The sequence below is a fragment of the Onychomys torridus genome, chromosome 3 (assembly GCF_903995425.1).
Source record: "Onychomys torridus chromosome 3, mOncTor1.1, whole genome shotgun sequence".
NCBI classification, from domain to species: domain Eukaryota; kingdom Metazoa; phylum Chordata; class Mammalia; order Rodentia; family Cricetidae; genus Onychomys; species Onychomys torridus.
The window spans coordinates 46,507,085-46,528,162 of record NC_050445.1 but is presented as its reverse complement, the minus strand read 5'-3'; the positions used below and the strand labels follow the sequence as shown (position 1 = coordinate 46,528,162).

Here is a 21,078-nt window from a genome sequence, read left to right as displayed (position 1 = left end):
GAAGACTGGGGAGAGACACCGCCAGCCGCCACCATGAAAAGCAACATGTAAAGACATCGGTAAGCCACAAGCCATGTGGCAAAGTATAGATTAACAGAAATGGGTTAATTTAAGATAGAAGTAGATAACAAGCAGCCTGCCTCGGCCATACAGTTTGTAAGCAATATAAGTTTCTGTGTGCTTTCTTGGTTGGGTCTGAGCAACTATGGGACTGGCGGGTAAGAGAGATTTGTCCTGACTGGGCCAGGCAGGAAAACTCTAACTACAAATGGCGCCCAACGTGTTGGCAAGAATTTCCACCTAAAACCTGAGAAAAAAGATTCTAAAACAGAGCTAAAAACAGCTTCCTAGTTGTCTCTCTCAAGTTAGCGGCAGCCTGCCGGTTTGAGCTACTGTGGCGGGTTCCTGGCGTGTGCGTCTGACCTGCAGTGTGGCGGGAATGAGGAGTCTACAAGTGACACTTTACTCTGCTGCACGGTGGATTTAGCCTTTGCTAGTTAAAAAAAAGGGGGGGGGGTTTCTGGGCTATGCACTGCTTTGATAGAACTGCTTCTGATAGTTGATGGTACACATGGCTCCAGACCCAGAGCTGGCGGTAAACTGTACCACTGCCATGTTGGGAAGCAGAGGTGGGTGGAGCCAGCAGCCACAGCGGCATTTCAGTCTTACAGAGATGGATATTACACAGAGAATCTGGTTTGTCTTGTCTTTGGGATTTCTAACTGCAGAGAAAGATTTGATCATAAAAGCTGTTGAGTAAAACAAATATGTAAATTTTAAAGGTACCTTGACTTCAAAATTTGGATATAAGGATATGTTGCTTTGGAAAAGAGTCTCTGCTTTTGTTTCCACAGAAAGCCAGAGGCTATGGATTTGATCCACATTAGGATACATCAGGTTTGATCAGCCAAGACCACCTGAAAGGTCTCCAATGACACCATGGCCCAGATGATCCAACATCCAGAATGGTTTCAAGGCAACTGGCTCAGAGGTTCACCCTAATGGACTACTCTATAATCCTAAAATTTTCTTTGTATACCCATAAGATACAGCGCCCCCCTCCAGCAGGAAGTAGTAAGAGAAACTACGCCCACATTCCCAAAATTATCAAGCTGGCTTTGCAGATGGAATTGGCTCACTCCTTCTCTAAACCCAGACATATTGTTAAAGAAAAAGGTTAAGAGATTCTTATGTCCCAAATCAGAAGAGCCCTCTGGTGTGGGACAGAGAAAAACCAATATTTTTCTTTAAAGCAGTTTGATTATAAATGAGTTCTCTTTCTAAAGAAGAAAAGGGGATATGATACAGATATAATAGGATGAAAGGGTAGATTGAGGAACTTACTTCTAAAGAGCAACAACTCGTTTAAAATGTTTTACATTGGTATAGATATTAGTCTATTGATACAAACTTAAAGTTAATTTTGTTATACTATGTATATATTTCTATTCATGTTTAAGGTATTGTGTTTGTATAGTTCATTTTAAATTGAAATGGATAATTAAAAATAGATTAATAATTAGTCATCTATGATAATCATACTCATAGCCATGTTAGTTAAGTCTTCTAGGTATACATAGAGATATTTCAGATAGATAGGTAATCTTCAAATACTTCAAAGACCTACAGAATATGGCATTTAAAATACTTTTAAAATTTAGACTTTCTGGACAGTGAGACATGTCTGCTCCTGGCAGCACCAATTTACTTCAGAGAGGAGGATGGGCATTAAAGACACTTCATATCTTATCTTCACCTTTGCAAAAATAGCCATTTGGGCAAGAAACTGTTCTTGCCTGGACTGCTTGATCGACTAGACATGAAGGACCCATAGAAAGATGACTACTAAACTTTGCTCAACAAAATGGTCCTTCAGGTTCCTGATTCACAGAGGAAACTGCCAGACATTCTACAGGACACTGAGAGAAGTGATCAAGAGACTCTAGCCCTATAGGCTGAAGACAAATGCCCCAACTCTACAAAGGAACATTAGGTGACTGTCCAGGCTGCCAGCTGTCTCTGTCTACTCTTATAAGGCTCCTGAAAAATGCTTGCATCCTTCTCCTGGATCTCAGGTAATATTATATCCTTCTGAGGTCTTTGATGTGGTTGAAGACTAGATAGTTATAATTTCCTCAGTTATGATACAAGATAAGTTAGATATAAAACTTTAGACTCACAAATATAAGATAGATAGGATATCTTCTTTAATATTGTAACTATAATTCTTGCTTGATAATTGTTTTGTTATATGTAATTGTACTATGTAAAAGTTAAAACCTTCCTTAAAAAAAAAAAGAAAAGGGGAAGTGCTGTGGATATCGCTTTGTGTAAATAAAGTTCTGATTGGCCAGTGGCCAGGCAGGAAGTATAGGTGGGACAAGAGAGAAGAGAATTCTGGGAAGTAGAAGACTGGGGAGAGACACCGCCAGCCGCCACCATGAAAAGCAACATGTAAAGACACTGGTAAGCCACAAGCCATGTGGCAAAGTATAGATTAACAGAAATGGGTTAATTTAAGATAGAAGTAGATAACAAGCAGCCTGCCTCGGCCATACAGTTTGTAAGCAATATAAGTTTCTGTGTGCTTTCTTGGTTGGGTCTGAGCGACTATGGGACTGGCGGGTAAGAGAGATTTGTCCTGACTGGGCCAGGCAGGAAAACTCTAACTACAGGTTCTTAATGATTTAGTATGTAGAAGATGTTATGAATATTGAAGGTATTTGGAAAAAGAAACTGGCCCTTTAGCATATCCCCTCTATCATATTAAATGTGATGGCTCTACTACTTATTGAGGACCACAATACATCTCTTAGGAGACTATATATAGACAAGGAAGTCAATCTATGCTTGAAAGCCCAGCCAACACTTGGTTGGAAGTTCCAGGGATATGACAAGCAGTAAGATATGTATGGAATCAGAAGAATCCAGACTAAGGCATTTGATCTGGGAAGACAAATAGATCTCTATATAAATTTAGGTGAAGGTAAGAAGGCAAATATGGCTATGCTATAAAGGAGATTATAGAAATATTTGTACTAAAAGTAGGTTTACAATGAGAAATCAATTTCCTCTGGCAAATAAAAGATAGAAGACTAATGCTTTCTGAAAGGTCTGGACCCACCAAGCCAACCTAGACATCGTGCTGCTGTCCTCTGGACCAGCTGAAGGTCACACATCTAAGTCAGAAAGAGGTAACACGATGCCAACAGACGGCACCCACTTCACTTTGAGCAAATATGATGTTTGCATGTTAAATGTGCACTGAGATGTGACGTCACAGTCTGAGGGCCTAACTGCTTTTCCTCTGAATAAGCATGGAGTGCTGGGCAGGCCGGAGTCCTGGTAGACATGAGATCAGAGCAGGGAAGGTTTTTATCTTGTTTTATTTCTGTCGGAAGCTGAGCTATTGCCTCCCCTGGCTAGAAATAAGCCCAGTGTCATATGCAGATTTATGGTGTAGATTAAAGTGGATAATATTGTTAGTGAAAATTTTAAAATATTACAAACTGTCTTTATAATCCACAAACACAGAAGAAATCAATTATGACTCTACACAAAGAGAAACTCCAGAACATATGGCTGAGATTTTTATCTGGCCAGTTAACTGAGATAAAATTCTTCTCCAGGTATATAATCAAGAGATTTCTATTCATTTTTATGAGAGAAGCAATCAGCTTTATACAGACTTCTTATCACTGTTCAATGTTTCCACGTAGATGTGACAGGTTTTCTCCTTTTCGGTCATAGCTTTAGCTGTTGTAATAGTCAGTCATGTATTTTGTTAGGTCCATCTTACCTTACCTTCCTTTTCTTAAGGAAAGAACCTGTGAATTTGGAAAACATTGCACATAGACGAGGATAGTATTTTTGAGTATTCCGGTTAATACTGCTGCTTAGCCACTAGGCTTCGCTAAAGTATCATCCATTTATTCTAGGACACTTAGATGCTTCAGCTATGTACAAAAGCAAAGAGATCAGAGTGAACGCTAATCATTGAAAATCTAGCTGATGATTCATTCAGTGGTTTGTCTTAGAGAAGTTTCTACAGTCTAGAAAATAGTCCAAAAGAACAGATGAATCTATCACGTTTCTAATAATGTTTTTATATAATATCCAATGTGGTTTTAAAAGAATGGTGTCACAATTAGACTTATTTTTCACAAATTGAAATATATTTTTTCATTTGTACATAGTTAGTCCTGCTTTAAAAAGACAATAAGGTGTAGTTACAGAGTGTTTAGCTATCAGGAGCAGGAGCTTTGGCTCAGATGCATTTTATTTTCTATATATAAAAAAACAGTTTTAAATACAACATTTAAAAACCAAACACCACTTACTATTTATAACTTTTCCTGTAAATTTCTATGGAGTATGCAAATCTCATTTCCATCACCAGTATTCATATTTATACATACCCTTGACTACACACAATAGGGATATTCAAACAAGATTTAAAAAATTACAATATAGTGGGGAATATATATATATACAATATAGAGCAAACACTGCTAACTAGGGGGCTTGAGAGATGGCTCACTGAGTAAACTGTTTGTGATGGAGTATTTGTAACCCTAGCACCAGGGGAGGTTATAGACAGGTAGAAAGCCAGAGTTCAATGGCCGGTTAGTCTGGCTGAAATGGAGAGTTCTAGGTTCAGTTAGAGACCCTGTCTTAAAAGAATATAAGGTGCAAAGCAGAAAAAATACTCTAATTGACTTCCAGCCTCCACAAGTACATGCATAGGCATGCGTCCCTACAAAAAATGAGCACAAACCCACTCTAATTGGGGTCAATCCATGGGCTGTCTGAGGGGAAAAATAAAACAATGCATGTTAAGAGTCCTCACAAAAAAGAAAAAAAGATTATGTGTTTTCTATACTACTAAAAAAGAGAACAGGTTCGTAGGTTCAACACATCAGAGAATCAATGTGAAAATCTGACATGCTCTGAAGGTGGAATTCTGAAACTCTCCACTTAGTGTTTAATTCACTTAACTAACACCAACAAGTGTGCCATTGTCTGAAGATGAATTAATTTCTCTTTCAAGGTTGGCTTATCTTTTAGTTGTATTATTCATTACTCATCTGTTAATTATTCATTTTAGGATAAATTATTGATAGAACATAATTCAGTCCCAAACAAATGCTGCAAACCTCACTCCTCCTTATGTATTATTGCTTCAGTATATGCTAGAAGCTGTAAGGCAAAGGGTTAGCTTCCCAATTTCTTTTTCAAATGTAATTGAGTAAACTAAAATCTATTTAGGAAGTACCTCAGAAAATGACTAGTTAAGCTTCAGGTGAAATCAGGTTTTCATGTATATAGCTAGATGGAAGGCAGACATTTGGAATATTTAAATCTTGTACCAAACAGTCACAGAAGAGCCATAATGGATGTCTGGTGAAGTCCCTCCAACTGTCCCTGCTCATTAGCAGTGATGACAGTTGTGTTACACCATTGCAATCCTTAGGTGAAAAGCTCTTCACCTCCTGGGTTTCCATCCATAGTCTCCTCCAGGACTGATTTAGTTTTCACTGTTATAGTAGGTGAACACTCACATCCCTCCCCGAACATATGCATAGCCTTCTGGGTTATATCTGATCCACTCTTTAGCTTTCATATATTCTATGATAGTTTAACCATTTCTACAGATCCAGAAACCAGGTGAGTCCACTATTACCTACATACCACCATATCTGGATTATAAAGTCTATTTCCCAATATGTTTTTCTATACATCTGTATACTTTATATGACAGGTCAAGACAGTACAGGCGTTCCTCCACCTAGTACTCTTGCTGAAGCCATTTCAGGTTTAACTAGAATTTGATCTCCTTGATGAAGCATCATATAGAAAATTACCCAACTCTATTCTAGGACCTGAGGCCAAGATGCCTCAGCTAATTTATCTTAGCTTCTGTTAGAGTGTCTGCTTGTGCAGAACTCCCCTTGCAGTGGCAGAGTGAGATACCAGGATGTAGTTTTGCCTTTAGAAATGTAGAGGGCAAAAATGCCTTGTGCACACAGATAAGCACCAGAGAAGCCAGGAAAGTTAAACACACAGATCACCTCTTTAATGAAATGAGGTGCATAGGGGCTCTTCCTGGACTGCCAGGGATGATGTAGCTTTACAACCTGGTGATTCTTTGCTGTCTGATGGCACAGGCTCTGCCCCTTTCTCCCAGAATTTATGTTTTGTATTTATCCAAGGCTCTTTTCCCTAAATCTTGAGCATTACTTTCAGACCATAAAACCCGCTCTTAGGAGTAATGCCACCTGTGCTTTACAACAATCTAAGGGACTTCTATGCTATCTTAGGGCCAGGCCAATCTGGACACTCACAGGCATTACGTTTACCTCGGTTAAACCCCCTAGATCCTAAATCTTGGGCACTATCACTGAGTCAACAGTACCCATTCTTGAGAAAAAAGCCAGAAGCACTTCGTAAAGAATCTCAATGAAAACATGTCTTAAATTGTTGTTGAGCACTTGGGACTGAGTTAATTGTTATGTGAAATTTTTCCCCAAAATTGTGCTGTGCTTGAATATGACTGAAGTGTAGAAGTCTTGGTCCAGTGCTAGCTAAAATAAAATCGGGCTTATCCGAGTTTCATTCTTGTCTCTTCATGGATCATTTCCCCCTGCCTGATGCAAAGCCTGCAGGAGAACCACCACATAAAAGCATGCTCATGGCCACACTTAGGTCCTGAGTCCCTGAGTGTAGTCCCAGACAGCTGGAATAGACTTTCAAATGGCTATAAACTGTGTCTGAGTGGTCATCTCTGGTGAACTCCCCATAATAATGTAATATCAATACAATCAATAAGCAACACTGCTCAGTGCTAAGACAGTTACATTAACAGAATACCTATTTATCTACAGATAAATGGATTTGCAATATAAACAAACTTACTTTTGTCAGTTTGTTGAGAAAATTCCGTGCAAATGTCTGATACACTGGCTTCCTCCACAGACAAATATACATGATACACTGAAATGAAGCCCAATGATTCAAGGGAAGAACATTTTAAACACTCACCCACTATGCTTCATGTGTGGTGGTTTATCCATGCGCACCGCCAATTTGATCTTTAAGTCAGAGTCCTGACTATTCTTGGGAACGATCATTCGGTGTAATTCTGCTGATTTCGAGCTATTAGAAGTTGGGTATAATATCACCTGTAAGCAACAAAACAGAAAACCACTGAGTACATGACACAGGGTCCCTGGGAATTGGATTAAACTTTCTGTAAGTATTTTCCTATTTGAAGAGAAGGTGTCAATACCCAAGTATGCCTGATAGACCACTGGTCTCACCCCATCACAGCAGATGGATTTTCCATGTGGATTTATTTGTTTTTGAAAAATGTGTGTTTTCCTATGATCACATAATAAGTTTTCTTTCTCTGTCACTTCATAATAAGTTAATAGCACAATGTGTGGCATTTGAGCTGGCAGCTGAAAAATACTTAATAGACACCTATAATTTCAACACTATTCCAAACAACTCAGGGCACAGAAGTTCAGAAAAAAAAATGAAATTACAGAGGCAAACACAAAAGGAAAAACCAATTATTGAAGCTGTACAAATATGTCTTGTATTTTAATATCTTCCTTATAAAATGGTATTAAAGGAAGTCAACTCAATTACAGGCGGAGAAGAATGCTCATAACATGTTTTCAGTTCTAGATCAATCCCAAAGACTTTCTTCCTGACTGCCTGTTGTCAGAATTATCAAGACGACATTATAACAGAAACAAAGTCATATTTTCATCAAAATATCAAATTAACTGGTGACTTTTGATATCGCCTCACTCTGCCCAGCCAGCTTAGGAAAGAGAATTCTGCTTCTCTGATGCTTCCTGCCATATCAGTGACATCACCCTTCTCCCCCTCACATAATCTCGACTCCTTAGAAACAGCCATATCCACGCTTTAGTAGGCATGCGACAACAGAAGGATTACAGAGTGAAAGACAAACAGACACAGGGACAGCACACTATGACCTAAGACTCATCCATACATCCTAAACCAGCAGGAAAAGTACATAAACCTGAAGTTTAGATATGAGCTGAGGAATCATAAACATGGTCACGTAGGTGAAAATATTTTCAAAGCAAGTCCAAAGGGTGTCTTTCACTCTCCAAAGGTATTTTTTAAATCCTACATGTACATGGATGTATAGGGGGGAGAATCTCCAAGCAAGGCTTTCTTTTTCTCTAGCCAACACAGCATAGCCATAAAATGCCTCAAACTATTCCCAGCTTGCAACCTTCTAACTGCGTATACTTTGCTGAATCTTTGCTCAAGGGTATCCTAAAGGCCCCATTAAGTTCAGAATATCTACAGACTCCAGCATATAAATGCCATCCAAGAAGAGGCTAACTGACATTCTAGATGTCTATTTCAGAATTACGATTACACTCCAGAATTCACTCATTTTGACTGTTAGAATAGCCAGTGAGATCCTGAACAGTTCATTTCTTAAATAGCAGTAAAGTTAAAAATAATGCGGTATTCATGATGTCATTTTTTTAAATGTTGAGTAATATTCCACTGTGTATATGTGCCACATTTTCTTTATCCATTTTTCAGTTGAAGGGCGTCTAAGGCCTTGCTTTGGATAAGGTGAAAATGGAGTGGGGGAGTTGGGGGTGAAGGCCCTAGGGTGGGAGGAGAGAGGGGATCTGCAGTTGGTATGTAAAATGAATAGAACATTTATTAATATATATATGGATAGCTTTTGGTCAAACCAATAAACAAAGAAATATCATTATCAACTCAAAGGAGATTTAAAAAATCAAAGACCAAGGCAAAGCATCACTGTGATATTCCTAGTAAGTGTGGAAAAATTTTCCTACACTCCCAACTCTTCCTTTTTCAAAACATTAATTTGGCATATGCTATCTATAAACCTTATCTATTTTAAATTTTTCCTTCTGTGTTTATTGAAAAATATGCCAATTTAAAAGTTTTATAAAAGAAGTAAATACTTTTAGAATTTGTAAGATTCTTATTCTCTAAGCATTCCATACATTATAAAACACGGTCTCAAAATAACTACTTACAGTGAAACCATCGATTAAAGATCATCCATAAATTGAGTATCATCATTTTGGACACATGGTTTTTTTTTTGTTTTTGTTTTTTGTTTTTTTCTGATGAGCACTTCTGACTGAAGTCGACAGAAAGATTATCATTCAGTTTGATCCTCACTGAACAACTTTTGTTCCATTTGTGAGGACACAGAAATATGTAAGAATGCGGGTGACTCAGCCACATCAAGAAGCTCAGGGCCTTTGATCCTCAGAACTCCCAGCACTGATAACATCACTTTCCCCCACTGCTACTCTGTCCCTCTATCAGGCAGTCAGATATTGATTTTGTTAATCTTGTGACATATTTGTCACCATCCATTTGACTTCTTTGTTCTGTCATTAAAAAAAGAACCTGCTTGTGTTATATCCCCTCCAGATTCTGTTAACCAAGCTACCCTTTCCTTATTGACTTGCCTTAGCTCTTTTGTCAAAAACAAACTAGCCATACGGCTGGTGGTGCGGTTCAGCTGTAGAGGCCCTGTAAAACATGGACAAAGCCTGGGATTTCATTCCCAGCCCCACAGAAAGTAATGATGACAAAAGCAAACCCAGCTAGATATGTGGGCTCATGCCTCTAACACCAGTATTTACAAGGCAGAGGCAGGAGGATTGTGTACAAGTTGGATGCCAGCCAGGATTCCATAGTGAATTTCAGGCATATCTACACAGCGAGGCCTTTTCTCAAAAAACAAGGCAAATGAAAACAAAAACTCTTAAGTGAGCACAAACAACAGGACTTCATTCTGGACTGACAATTCTGTTGTCATTCTACATTCCTTTCCTTTTCATCTTTTTTGAATTTATTTTTTTTTAAATTTTTAATATTTTTATTTTATAATTAACTTAAATTTCACATATCAGCCACAGATTCCCGTCCTCCTTCCTCCCCCCCCCCAGATCTCCCCCCAATCCACCCCCCATTCCCACCTCCTCCAAGGCAAGGTCTCACCTGGGGAATCAGCCCAGCCTGGTAGACTCAGCCAAGGCAGGTCCAGTCCCCTCCTCCCTGCACCAAGGCTGAGCAAAATGTTCCAGCATAGGCCCCAGGCTCCAAAAAAGCCAGTCCATGTACCAAGTACAGGTCCCAGATCCACTGCCTGGGGTGCCTCCCAAACAGTTCAAGCTAATCAACTGTCTCACTTATCCAGAGGGCCTGGTCCAGTTCCATGGGGGCTCCACAGCCACTGGTTTTTCCACTAGTTTGCTCAATCATACCACAAGGACACATGCTCAACTATGTTCATAGCAGCATTATTTGTAATAGCCAGAACCTGGAAACAACCTAGATGCCCTTCAACTGAAGAATGGATAAATAAAATGTGGTACATATACAGAATGGAGTACTACTCAGCAGAGAAAAACAATGACATCATGAGGTTTGCAGGCAAATGGATGGAACCAGAAAAAAATCATCCTGAGTGAGATAACCCAGACTCAGAAAGGCAAACATGGTATATACTCACTCATAAGTGCATACTAGACGTAAAGCAAAGGATAACCAGACTGCAACTCACAACTCCAGGGAGGCTACCTGTAAAGAAGACCCTAAGAAAGACACAGGGATTGGCCAATGACAGAGAAATGGATGAGATCTACATGAGCAAATTGGGGGTTGGAGGGGTAATGGAGGGCAAGGGTCAGGTGATGGAGAGCTTAGGGGAGAGGGAGGTTCCAGCTGGATCAGGAGCAGAGTGAGAGAGCGGGAGGGAGATACCATGATGAATGAAGACCCCAGGGGAATAGCAAGAAGCAGAGTGCTAGAGAGGTCCCCAGGAATCCACAAAGATGACTCCAGAATAGACTACTGGCAATGGTCGAGAGAGTGCCTGAGCTGATCTGCTCTGGTGATTGGATGGCTGAACACCCTGGCTGTCATAATAGAACTCTCATCCAGTGTCTGATAGAAGCAGATGCAGAGATCCACGGCTGAGCCCCAGGTAGAACTCCGGGAGTCCAATTGGCAAGAGAGAGGAGGGATTGTCTGAGCGAGAGATATTGAGATCTTTTTCATTTCAAAGTCTAGGTGTGGCTTTTGTTTTTCTGGACAAATGGTCAGGTAAAAATATAATCATTGTCATACATAAAAAATGTAGTGATATACATAGGAATATGTGTTTCTAAGAGAATAGCCTGGAAAATTGTCTTTGAACTGTTAAAACTGGTCTGCAAAATAGTCCTTGGATTTCTGGATTGAATAAAAAGAAAAGTATTCCTTTGTGGGACTTGGTCATGAATATTTGCAAGGAAGAGGCTCACAAGGTGCAGAGAACTCTGAGAGCCATGAGGAATATAGGGCAGAGCAGTTCTTTCCAATCCACAGCACTGGTCTAATCAAGAGGTCATAACCACTTCCAGTAGAAGTAGTCTTCAAAAGAGCCTGCAGGCTGGATTTCATTACTGTTCCTGGACAGGCACACTTTTTTCCCCACCTTTCAAAGAGGAGACTATGGCTCCCCTTTTGTTGTCTTGTGACAGATGAAATTTGTGCTAGGGCAGGATGGGAAGAGAGGTTACAGTAGCAGCAAGGACTCCTTTATAGGTTTATACTCTGCCAAGACTGCAAGGAAACCATATGCAGATGTTGGACAGGATGTAATGAAGACATGGGGTCTATGCAGTTCCTCTGAGTGGAAATGAATGTTTCCTGTATGGGGTAAGGGGTGGAGTGGAGTGGTGGTAATGGAACATTTGGTAGCTAGAGGCTAAAGCATGGCTGATCTGATAACTCCACTGGGATCCCATGCTTTCCTAGCAAAGAACTACTACTGCTTGAGAGCATTGAGTCAGCTGAGAGCCACGATTCCTGGTTTCTTTTGCATCTGAGTGTAAAAGTTCTAGCTAATGACAGGGGCAAAGAGTGCAACATGTCCCACTTAGGTAAAGTGATTAAGGTAGAGATAGACTTTCCTTACTCTTTGCTCACCAAATGCAGAGAAACACTGGGAGCCATGGGGAGTGAGAGACTGAAATGAGAGAACCTAGAGCCTCGGATGAGCGTGCAGAAGGAAGGCACCCTTCTGTGTGAATACTGGCATGTTTTACTTTCTTGTTACATTATTTAGCAGTCTTATCTGTAATATTAAGGCAGTGGTTTGCTTTGTGAAACTTACACTGTAAATAGGTGTTCAAAGAACTGCTTTTCATAAGTTAACTCAAATTCAATAATGTTTAGTTCATAAACAAGGAGATATGTCTTATGTTGGTTTTCACAATTGCTAAAATATTTAACAGATATAAAAAAGTACATTCTTCTGAATTCTAATTACACACCTAAATTAAACTGTAGCTCTGTACAAAACAATTAACTTCATTTACATACACGTTTGTTCTTTGCTATTTATTTCTTTTAACCTTTCTTTATATATACATTACTGCTTCTAGGGTATTTTTTGCCACTAACACTTTTAAATGTCTTGCTAGTTAACAGGACACAAAAATGTTATGATGTCTTATGTTAAAGGCAACATAGCTTCTTCACAAAAAAAAGGGCAAAGCAACTTGCAATTTTGCTAAAATGTGATAAGAATATAAGACTTTTTAAAGTTTAAAAAAACTGTCAAATTTAATACTCAAGACAAAAAAACAAATGTCATAAACATGCATTTCAGTAATACAGGGCTCATAAGGATGTTTCTCTTAGAATCTACTAACATAGTCCTTCAGAACCTTTCTCTTCTATTCAGATATCTTGATTAAAGACAGAGCCAAGTCATGTGCATCTGTTTATCTCATTAATTAAACTCTGTGACTTGAAAACACAACATACAAACACACACACACACACATTCACACACACATGCATGCAGGCACACACACTCACACACATGCACATATATACACATGCACACACACAGATACACACACCCCACCCCACTGAATGAAAAAGAAGCTGGAAGACAGTGGTGTTCAATAAACAATAACTGCCATTTCCTAGCATTTCTTCATAGATATTTCATTTGGGAGTCTGAAAGAATATACCATTGACAAAGAAGACACAGGTGGGAGATGAGAAGTAAAGGTGGACTATGTTGGTACTCAGCACTTTAACAGTGGGGCCTTGGCAAAGACTCACAGTTCTGATGCTGACATTCTTATTAGCAAGACCACAGGGCCCATGTTCTTCCAGGGCTGGTTGTTTAGCTGTTCCCTTGTTACCTGGACATAGCTTCAGTTTCCACAGATTGTCATCAAGATCATTTCAACCAGTATGTAGACACTCATTGCTTCTTATGTCACGTTAAATCACCTTATATCATCGAAAGTCAAGGAGAAGCCCATATGAAATCCTACTATTTTTGAGATAGTTTTCTGTATCCCAGGCTGCCTTCAAACTAATAATTATGACACTGAAGTGCTGTGGATATTGCTCTGTATAAATAAAATGCTGATTGGCCAGTAGCCAGGCAGGAAATATAGGTGGGACAAGCAGAGAAGAGAATTCTGGGAACAGGAAGGCTGAGGCAGAGAGACTCTGCCAGCTGCCACCATGAGAAGATGTTAAGATACTGGTAAGCCACGAGCCATGTGGCAACTTATAGATTAATAGAAATGGGTTGATTTAAGATATAAGAACAGTTAGCAAGAAGCTTTCCATAGCCATACAGTTTATAAGTAATATAAGTCTCTGTGTGTTTACTTGATTGGGTCTGAGCAGCTGCCAGACTGGTGGGTGAGAGAGATTTGTCCTGACTGTGGGCCAGGCAGGACCAGGAAAACTCTAGCTACACTGAAGTTCTTCTTTTCCTTCTTCTATCTCCCCAGTGCTGGGATTACAGGCATGTCCACTTTAAGCCACACTGAAGACCTTATTCATGTTACACCAGCACTTTATCAAGTGAGCTACAACCAACCCTAAGCCTCATCAATTTTTAAGAATTAGGGAAGCTAGGACTTAATTAATGAGTCCAGAAGCCAAGGACTTAAAAGAAAATCAAGAGTGTGTGGGGCTGGAGTGTTGGTTCAGTGGTTAAGAGCACTTGCTATTCTTATAGATGATGTAGTTTGGTTCCCAGAATCCACATGGTGACTCACAACCAGCTGTGACTTCAGTTTCAGTGGATCGCACACCCTATTCTGGACTTTTGGGGTACCAAACGTACATGTGGTGTATACATATCCATGCAAGAAAACATACATGTAAAAAGAACAAAGGAAATCAAAATCCTAATATTCCATATTCTATGGGGAGAGTATTACCAGGAATAGTAATTAGTAATTAGTAAATAGTTACTATTGTCAAATGGCCATCAAGATGCTAACCAAGTGTGGTAGTACCCAAGAAACATGCTGCCTGGCTGAAGAGCAAAGCAGCCACAGTCACTGAAAAGCTCAGTTTGAGAAATTTCAGTTGCTGTCAGCAATGGCTTTGGGGACAGATTATCTTTGAGGTATGAAGAAAGACTTCATAAAGTCTTAAGTGAGCAAGATCAGAGAGGTTGGACAAAATTATTTCCACTAAAAATGCTGTTACAAAGGTGGAGTGTGAGGACACAGCCAGTTAGGATGTTGAATAAGCAAGAGGAAGCTGGTAGCTACTGACAGACCCAGAGGGAAGACTAGTATTTTGCTAAGGATTCTAGTCTATCCATATACTGTATATACTATGCAACCCAAAGATGTTTCTAAGCAAGGGGATGAGGAAATAAAATTCTCACACTCTGAGTCAAGAAGAATGCCCAATTTCCAGCTCCATGTAGCCTAGAGAGGATTCATGAGGAGTCAAGTACTCTCATATCCAACTACAGATAGATTGGTGTTAAGAATGCATATTGAAGCAGACTTTGAAGGGACTAAATATGATATCAACAGAGGTCTTGGATAGTTTATGCTTAATTTTTTTTCCTATAACAGATATGCTTGAAAGAAGGAGAATCAGAGCAAAAATCTGATGGATCTTCTCTCCAGATAAGTGGAGTCTATATCTATAACATTTTAGGTTCAACAGGCTCTTTATATTTCAGTAAACATTGGTAATGATTGTTGCTTGCAAACCTTTTAAGTAACTTGCTGAGTTTAGGACCTGTAGACAATATATACTGTGGAAGAAATATCTGAATTTCCTTCAGTTCATAAATATCACTTAGCAGATATTAGTTATAAGCATATGTTTTCTCTAGTATAAGGGCTCCTACAATATGAAGTACATGAAGCTGATGGCTTTTCTGGGGAAAATTAGCATCCTGCATGAGCAACATTTTCCAGTCTTTAATATACTTGAGGTTGCTTAGTGTAAATGATTTCTCCTTTGATTTAATATCATTGCTCCCTGTCCTACTGAACAAACAAAATAGAAAACCAAAAAAAACCCCAAACACACACACACACACACACACACACACACACACACACACACATACATACACACACACAACACTCCCTCACTCTGGATAACACAATGCTATTCTATATACAGAAAGGTAATCATGAAGTCTCTGTCAATCTTATTGTGTATGGGCTAAATCTAGTTTCTTTTATTTTAAAGGATAGAAAGAATCCCAGAAGTTACAATATGGAACTGATCAAACTCCCAATCCTTTACCAAGTGTGTACTTTGCCTAACAGGGAATTACATAGTCCCGTCCTCCTATGTAGTTCATTTATTATCTTTTTACAAGAAAAACCTGTTTTGAAAACAACAAAAGAGAACTTTTAAAAAGTATTGGGGCTGGAGGTGCAATTCAATGGCAGAGCAGGCACTTAGCACGCATGCACAAGGCTCTGGTTCAATGCCCAGTACAGAAAACCTGCAAAATGAGTTAAAAAGGAAAGTAGCATTGTTCTAATTATATATTCTTTCTTGCCATTAGCTTACAAATAATAGAAATGAAGAGCTTTGTTATTCTTACAATAGGATATGGAGAATTGAAAAAGAAAAGGAAAACGAGGTGTGAAAACCTATTCCTTATTTTTTTCTTATATACATGTACTGAATAATGGTCTGCTGTGGGAACAGGCATTAGAAGGAAGGCAGCACAGGAGACGACACTATGTGGTAGATGCGGCAACTGGTCTGTAGTACACAGGATGATTAAGACAGCATCTTTAAGTCATTTTATTTTTACATTTTAACTGAAATTATATTTAAGGTGTGTAGTGTGATATTTTGATATATTGAGGCTAATTAGCTTATCCATCTCTTCACATTACTATTTTTATTATATTAAAAATTGACAAATAATAGATGTGCATATTAATGGAATACCCAAAAGGAATACTAAATATCCTTAGAAAGAAGTGTTGTTGCCGGGCAGTGGTGGCTCACACCTTTAATCCCAGCACTCGGGAGACAGAGGCAGGTGGATCTCTGTAAGTTTGAGGCCAGCCTGGGCTACAGAGTGAGTTCTAGGAAAGGGGCAAAGCTACACAGAGAAATCCTGTCTCAAAAAACAAACAAACAAACAAACAAAAACAAAAAAAGAAGTGTTATCATTTATAACAACATGGGTGAGGGTGGAAGATATTATTCTAAGTGAAATCAACGAGGAGAAAGCCCAAAATCAGGTGATCTCACTTATATGTAAATCTAAGTCTGATTCATGAATATAGGCTAGAAAGGGTTTCACTAAAGGCTGGGAGAGAAGAGGAAAGGAGAGGGCAGGGCAGGAAGGGGAGGGGAGGAGAGGGAAGGGAAGGATTTAGTTGTTGTGAGGAGTAGTGTGGTGGTTTGAATAGCTATGGCTTCCGTAGACTCATGTGTTTGAATGCTTGGCCTAAAGGGAATGGCACTATTAGGAGGTGTGGCCTTGTTGGAGTGGGTTTAGCAGTGTTGGAGGAAGTACAGCATTGTGGAGGTGGGCTTCCAGGTCTCACATATATTCAAGTTACACAATGTGTATACAGTCCACTTCCTGTTGCCTGCAGATCAAGATGTAGAGCTCTTTGAACCTCTCTAACCCCATGTCTACCTGCATGCTGCCATGCTTCCCTCCATGATGATGATGGACCTCTGAACTGTAAGCCAGCCCCAATTACATATTTTCCTTTATAAGAGCTGCCATAGTCATGGTGTCTCTTCACAGCAATAGAAACCCTAACTAAGATGAGCTCCCTAATTTTTTATTCAATACCAGAGGTTAGCCCTGAAATCATACACATACAAGTAACACTAAAAAGACTGAACAGGTTGTATTTAGGCACATTTATATTATACATGTACACATATAGGAGTGAGTGTGAGTGTGTGTGTGTGTGTGTGTGTGTGTGTGTGTGTGTGTGTGCATATAAGGAGCTGGAGAAGGGAAAAGGAAGAAGAAAAAGATGTAATTGTATTTTAATTTATAAAAATGTATATTTGATCTTGACCATTTTTGTTGTTGTTTGATTTGTTTTGTTTGCTTGTTTGTTTGTTTCTTTGAAACAGGACCACTTTGTGTAGCCCTGGGTGGCCTTGAACTCAAGAGATCTGCTTGCCTCCGCAGATTTCCTGAGTACTGGGATTAAAGGTGAGTGCTATCACACCCAGTGAGTTACACCACTATTTGAAATGTCAAAGCCATTTTAAACTATAGTCTCTATCATGTCCTATCATAACTGTCAGCAAGCAGTTTTGTTGTTGTTTTGCTTTTAGTATGGCTGTCCAAACACAGACGCATAGAAAAATAAAAAACAAAACTGCAAATCTAAAAGTGGTACTTCCTCAAAGTACATAAAATAAAAGGCCTGACAGCTATCACAGGCAACTGTCATCTTTCCATTTCTCGGAGGCACTATGGAGAATATTAACTTTGCTAAAGATGCCCAGGTCCTGCCCTCTAAACAGCAAAAAGGGAGTTAAGGTTTCAGGAATTAAGGATGTTAATTATCCCATTTATTCAGGTGGGGACAATGTATTCACCAAAGGGATTGTGTGTATGCCAGTGTGTGTAATGTGTTTATGGGTGTGCATGTATGTTTTCAGGTTCACTGTACATTTGTGCTCCTACATGTAAAGGTCAGTTTAAGGTGTCTTGCACAGTCATTCACCTTGATTTTTTTTCCCTCCAAACACAATCTCTCACCAAATCTGAATCTTACTGATTGGAATAGATTGGCTCCACAGCAAGTCTAGGGACCGTCATACCCACCACTATAATGCTGGGATTCTGTGCACACCACCCCACCCATCTCCTGGGTGTAGAACCTCAGGTCCTCAAGCTTGCAGAGAAAGCACTATACCAACCCAAGCATCTCTACAGTAGTTTATAAAGAGTTTTATATGTGAAAGTCAGAGTTGGAGATGTGACATGGTGGAGGCTATTCACTGCTGGCTTAGGAAATGGGAGGAGGCCATGAGCCAGAGGAGACTGACAGCTTCCAGAAACTGGAGAAGCAGAAGGGTCACATTCCCCACCAAAAGAATGCAGACCAGACACCCTGATTCCAGCCCACAGAAGGAGGGCATTTTGGATTTATGATCTTTGCTATAATTTGCTGTTCTGCTGTTTGATAAACACCATGACCAAAAACCACCTGGGAAGGAAGGGGTTTATGTGGCTTACACCTCCTCACCACAAGCTATCATTTAGTTCAAAGGCATGAACTTAAGTGTGAGTAGAGGTGAGATGCAGAGGAAAGGAGCTTCTCTCCATGGCTCCCTCAGCTTGCTTTCAATCCAGCACCACCTGCTCAGTGGCAGAATCCCCAGGGTGCTGGGCCCTCCAACATCAATCAGTAATCAAGAAAATCACCTACAGTCTTGCCTACAGGCCAGTCTAACGGAGGGAATTCCTCAGTTGAAGGTCCCACTTTTCAGGTGACTGGTTTGTATCAAGTTGATTAAAAACTAACCAATATAACCTCCTAACTTACAAGGTAAAGAAGCCTGTTGTTTAAAGCCACTACATTTGTGATAATTCATTACAGCAAAACAAGAAACTAACATAATGAAAGCTGAGATTTCACAGGCATAAGACACTCTCATTGATTCAAAGTTATCGGTAGCCAGAAACTTCTCAGGAGGCCAGATGAATCTCTCCCACCCACTATTCTAAAGTGTCTTATAAAATAATCACTCAGAGGCTTATATTAATTACAAACTGTATGGCCTATGGCTTTAGCTTCTTGTTTGCTAGCTCTTTCATCTTAAATTAACCCAATCCTACTAATCTATATGTTGCCATAGTGCCATAGCATTACTGGTCTGCTGGCATCTTGTTGCTCCTTGGGCTGCAGCTGGTATCTCTCCCAACTCTGCCCTTCTCTCTGTATCTATCTCTGCTTGAATTTCCCACCTGGCTGTAAGCTTTCTTGCCATTGTCTAAAACAGCTTTATTTATTATCCAGTGAGAGCCACACATCTTCACAGCACACAGAAAGACATCTCATAGCAGATATCCTGGTATGCAAATTTCTATTGTCAGCTTTACTTATTTACTTATGCATATTTATCTCTGTCATAGTATTTTATTTGAAGAAAGATTTAAATACAAAATATGTGTATATGTGTGGGCCTTGGCGAGTTTATGGTACCACATGTGGGTGGGAACCTGCAGAGGCCAGACAGGGTGTTAGATTCCTTGGAACTCGAGTTACAGGCAGTTGTAAACCAACATGTGGGTGCTGAGAACTGAACCTGGGTCCTCTGCAAGAGCAGCAAGTGCTCTTAATTTCTGAGCCATCTCTCCAGACCCAGCTGTCACATTCTTAAAGAATTGTGCCTGCATTAGAAGTTTCAGATCTACTGTTTATCTCATATTTTAGTCATAATTGTAATTAAAGCAAAACATTTAAACTTTTATTGTTATAAGTGTAAATACATCTTAATAATAAGAAGTAGAAAAAACAAGGGCCATCACACATATTTCTAACAAATTTCAAGTTCTATAACCCAAGTGATCAAAGACTATTTCTTCCATTCAAAGCCTTTTTAAAGATTCTGAAAGACACAATCAAGCTTGTCAGTTAATATGTTTTTCCTTGTTCAATTAAGGATATTGGCCTTTTTCTTCTTCATAAATCATTTTTATTTACTGGAAAGTAAATTGATTTCATACTTCTCTTTGGAAGAACTAATATATCCCATCATAGAGACATCTGTGTCTTAAAAGCAATCTAGACAGGAGGGCATCCTGATTATTCTTGATCTATTCCACTCAGTCATAAATTATGAATGGCCATGACCTTTGCATTTACTTACTGATACAGTTTCCATCATGGACACTGCATGAGCAGCTTTATTATGCCTTTTTTAAAAAAATCTAACCTGGCTATAATAATGCTTGTCATTTATAAGACCCTTTCAGAGTGCTACAGAGTGCTTTATGAAATTTAAATTAATTTTCACATTACCCTAAAAAGCTAGGCATTATCCTCTTACATAAATAACTTGAAACTGAAGTTAAATGAAGAGCTAAGGAAGGTTTTTTCAAGACAATACACACTTTCAACTTCACAGCTCTTCCTCAGTCTAACATATTATCTCTTTAAATTATTTCACACACATTGTATGAATGTGCTTAGCTTTGTTCTTACCATTTGGATATCATCTATGATGAGAATTCTTAGAGCCAAGTGGATTTCTGTGTATCTGTAACATAATGCTACACGTAGAAACACGTAGTGTCAAATATGGGTACCACCAGGAGTATCCTTAAACTCAAGAATGTGGGGCATATAATGAAGCAAAGTGTTCTGGGTTTGGGTTTGACTAACTCATTTATACACTATATATCACTGTCAGTGTTTGTATTAAAAAAACTAACTGCTACTCTGACAGGGGCCAGAGAATGTTTATTGTTCAGTCTAAGTCTATGACGGGGCTAACAGTCATAACATGAATATGCTAAAATGAGACTAATGAAAACCTTCCCAATTCATCGTTTTAAAGATGGGGGTAAAAGAGTCAGAAGTCTCATAAACCATGGGGAGTGAAGAGAGAAGACTGCAAGGTCAAGGAAACTGAACTAATGCAGAGTGGGATGAGATAAGACACGAAGATAGAGAAGAGAAAGGGAACCAGGCCGAGGAAAAAGGGAAGAGTGTCATATCCTTGTAGCCGTTG

At 39.3% G+C, this 21,078-nt stretch overlaps 1 protein-coding gene across 13 annotated transcripts in view; it reads right to left on the bottom strand.

The window, feature by feature from the left end:
• Cadps2 (calcium dependent secretion activator 2) overlaps window positions 1-21,078 on the bottom strand; it is a 542,247-nt gene that overhangs the window by 222,720 nt on the left and 298,449 nt on the right. For all 13 annotated transcript variants that reach the window (XM_036180984.1, XM_036180978.1, XM_036180981.1 and 10 more), the window contains exon 8: window positions 7,042-7,181. In XM_036180984.1, the coding sequence (XP_036036877.1) occupies window positions 7,042-7,181 (140 nt within the window). The remainder of the gene's footprint in view (window positions 1-7,041; window positions 7,182-21,078) is intronic.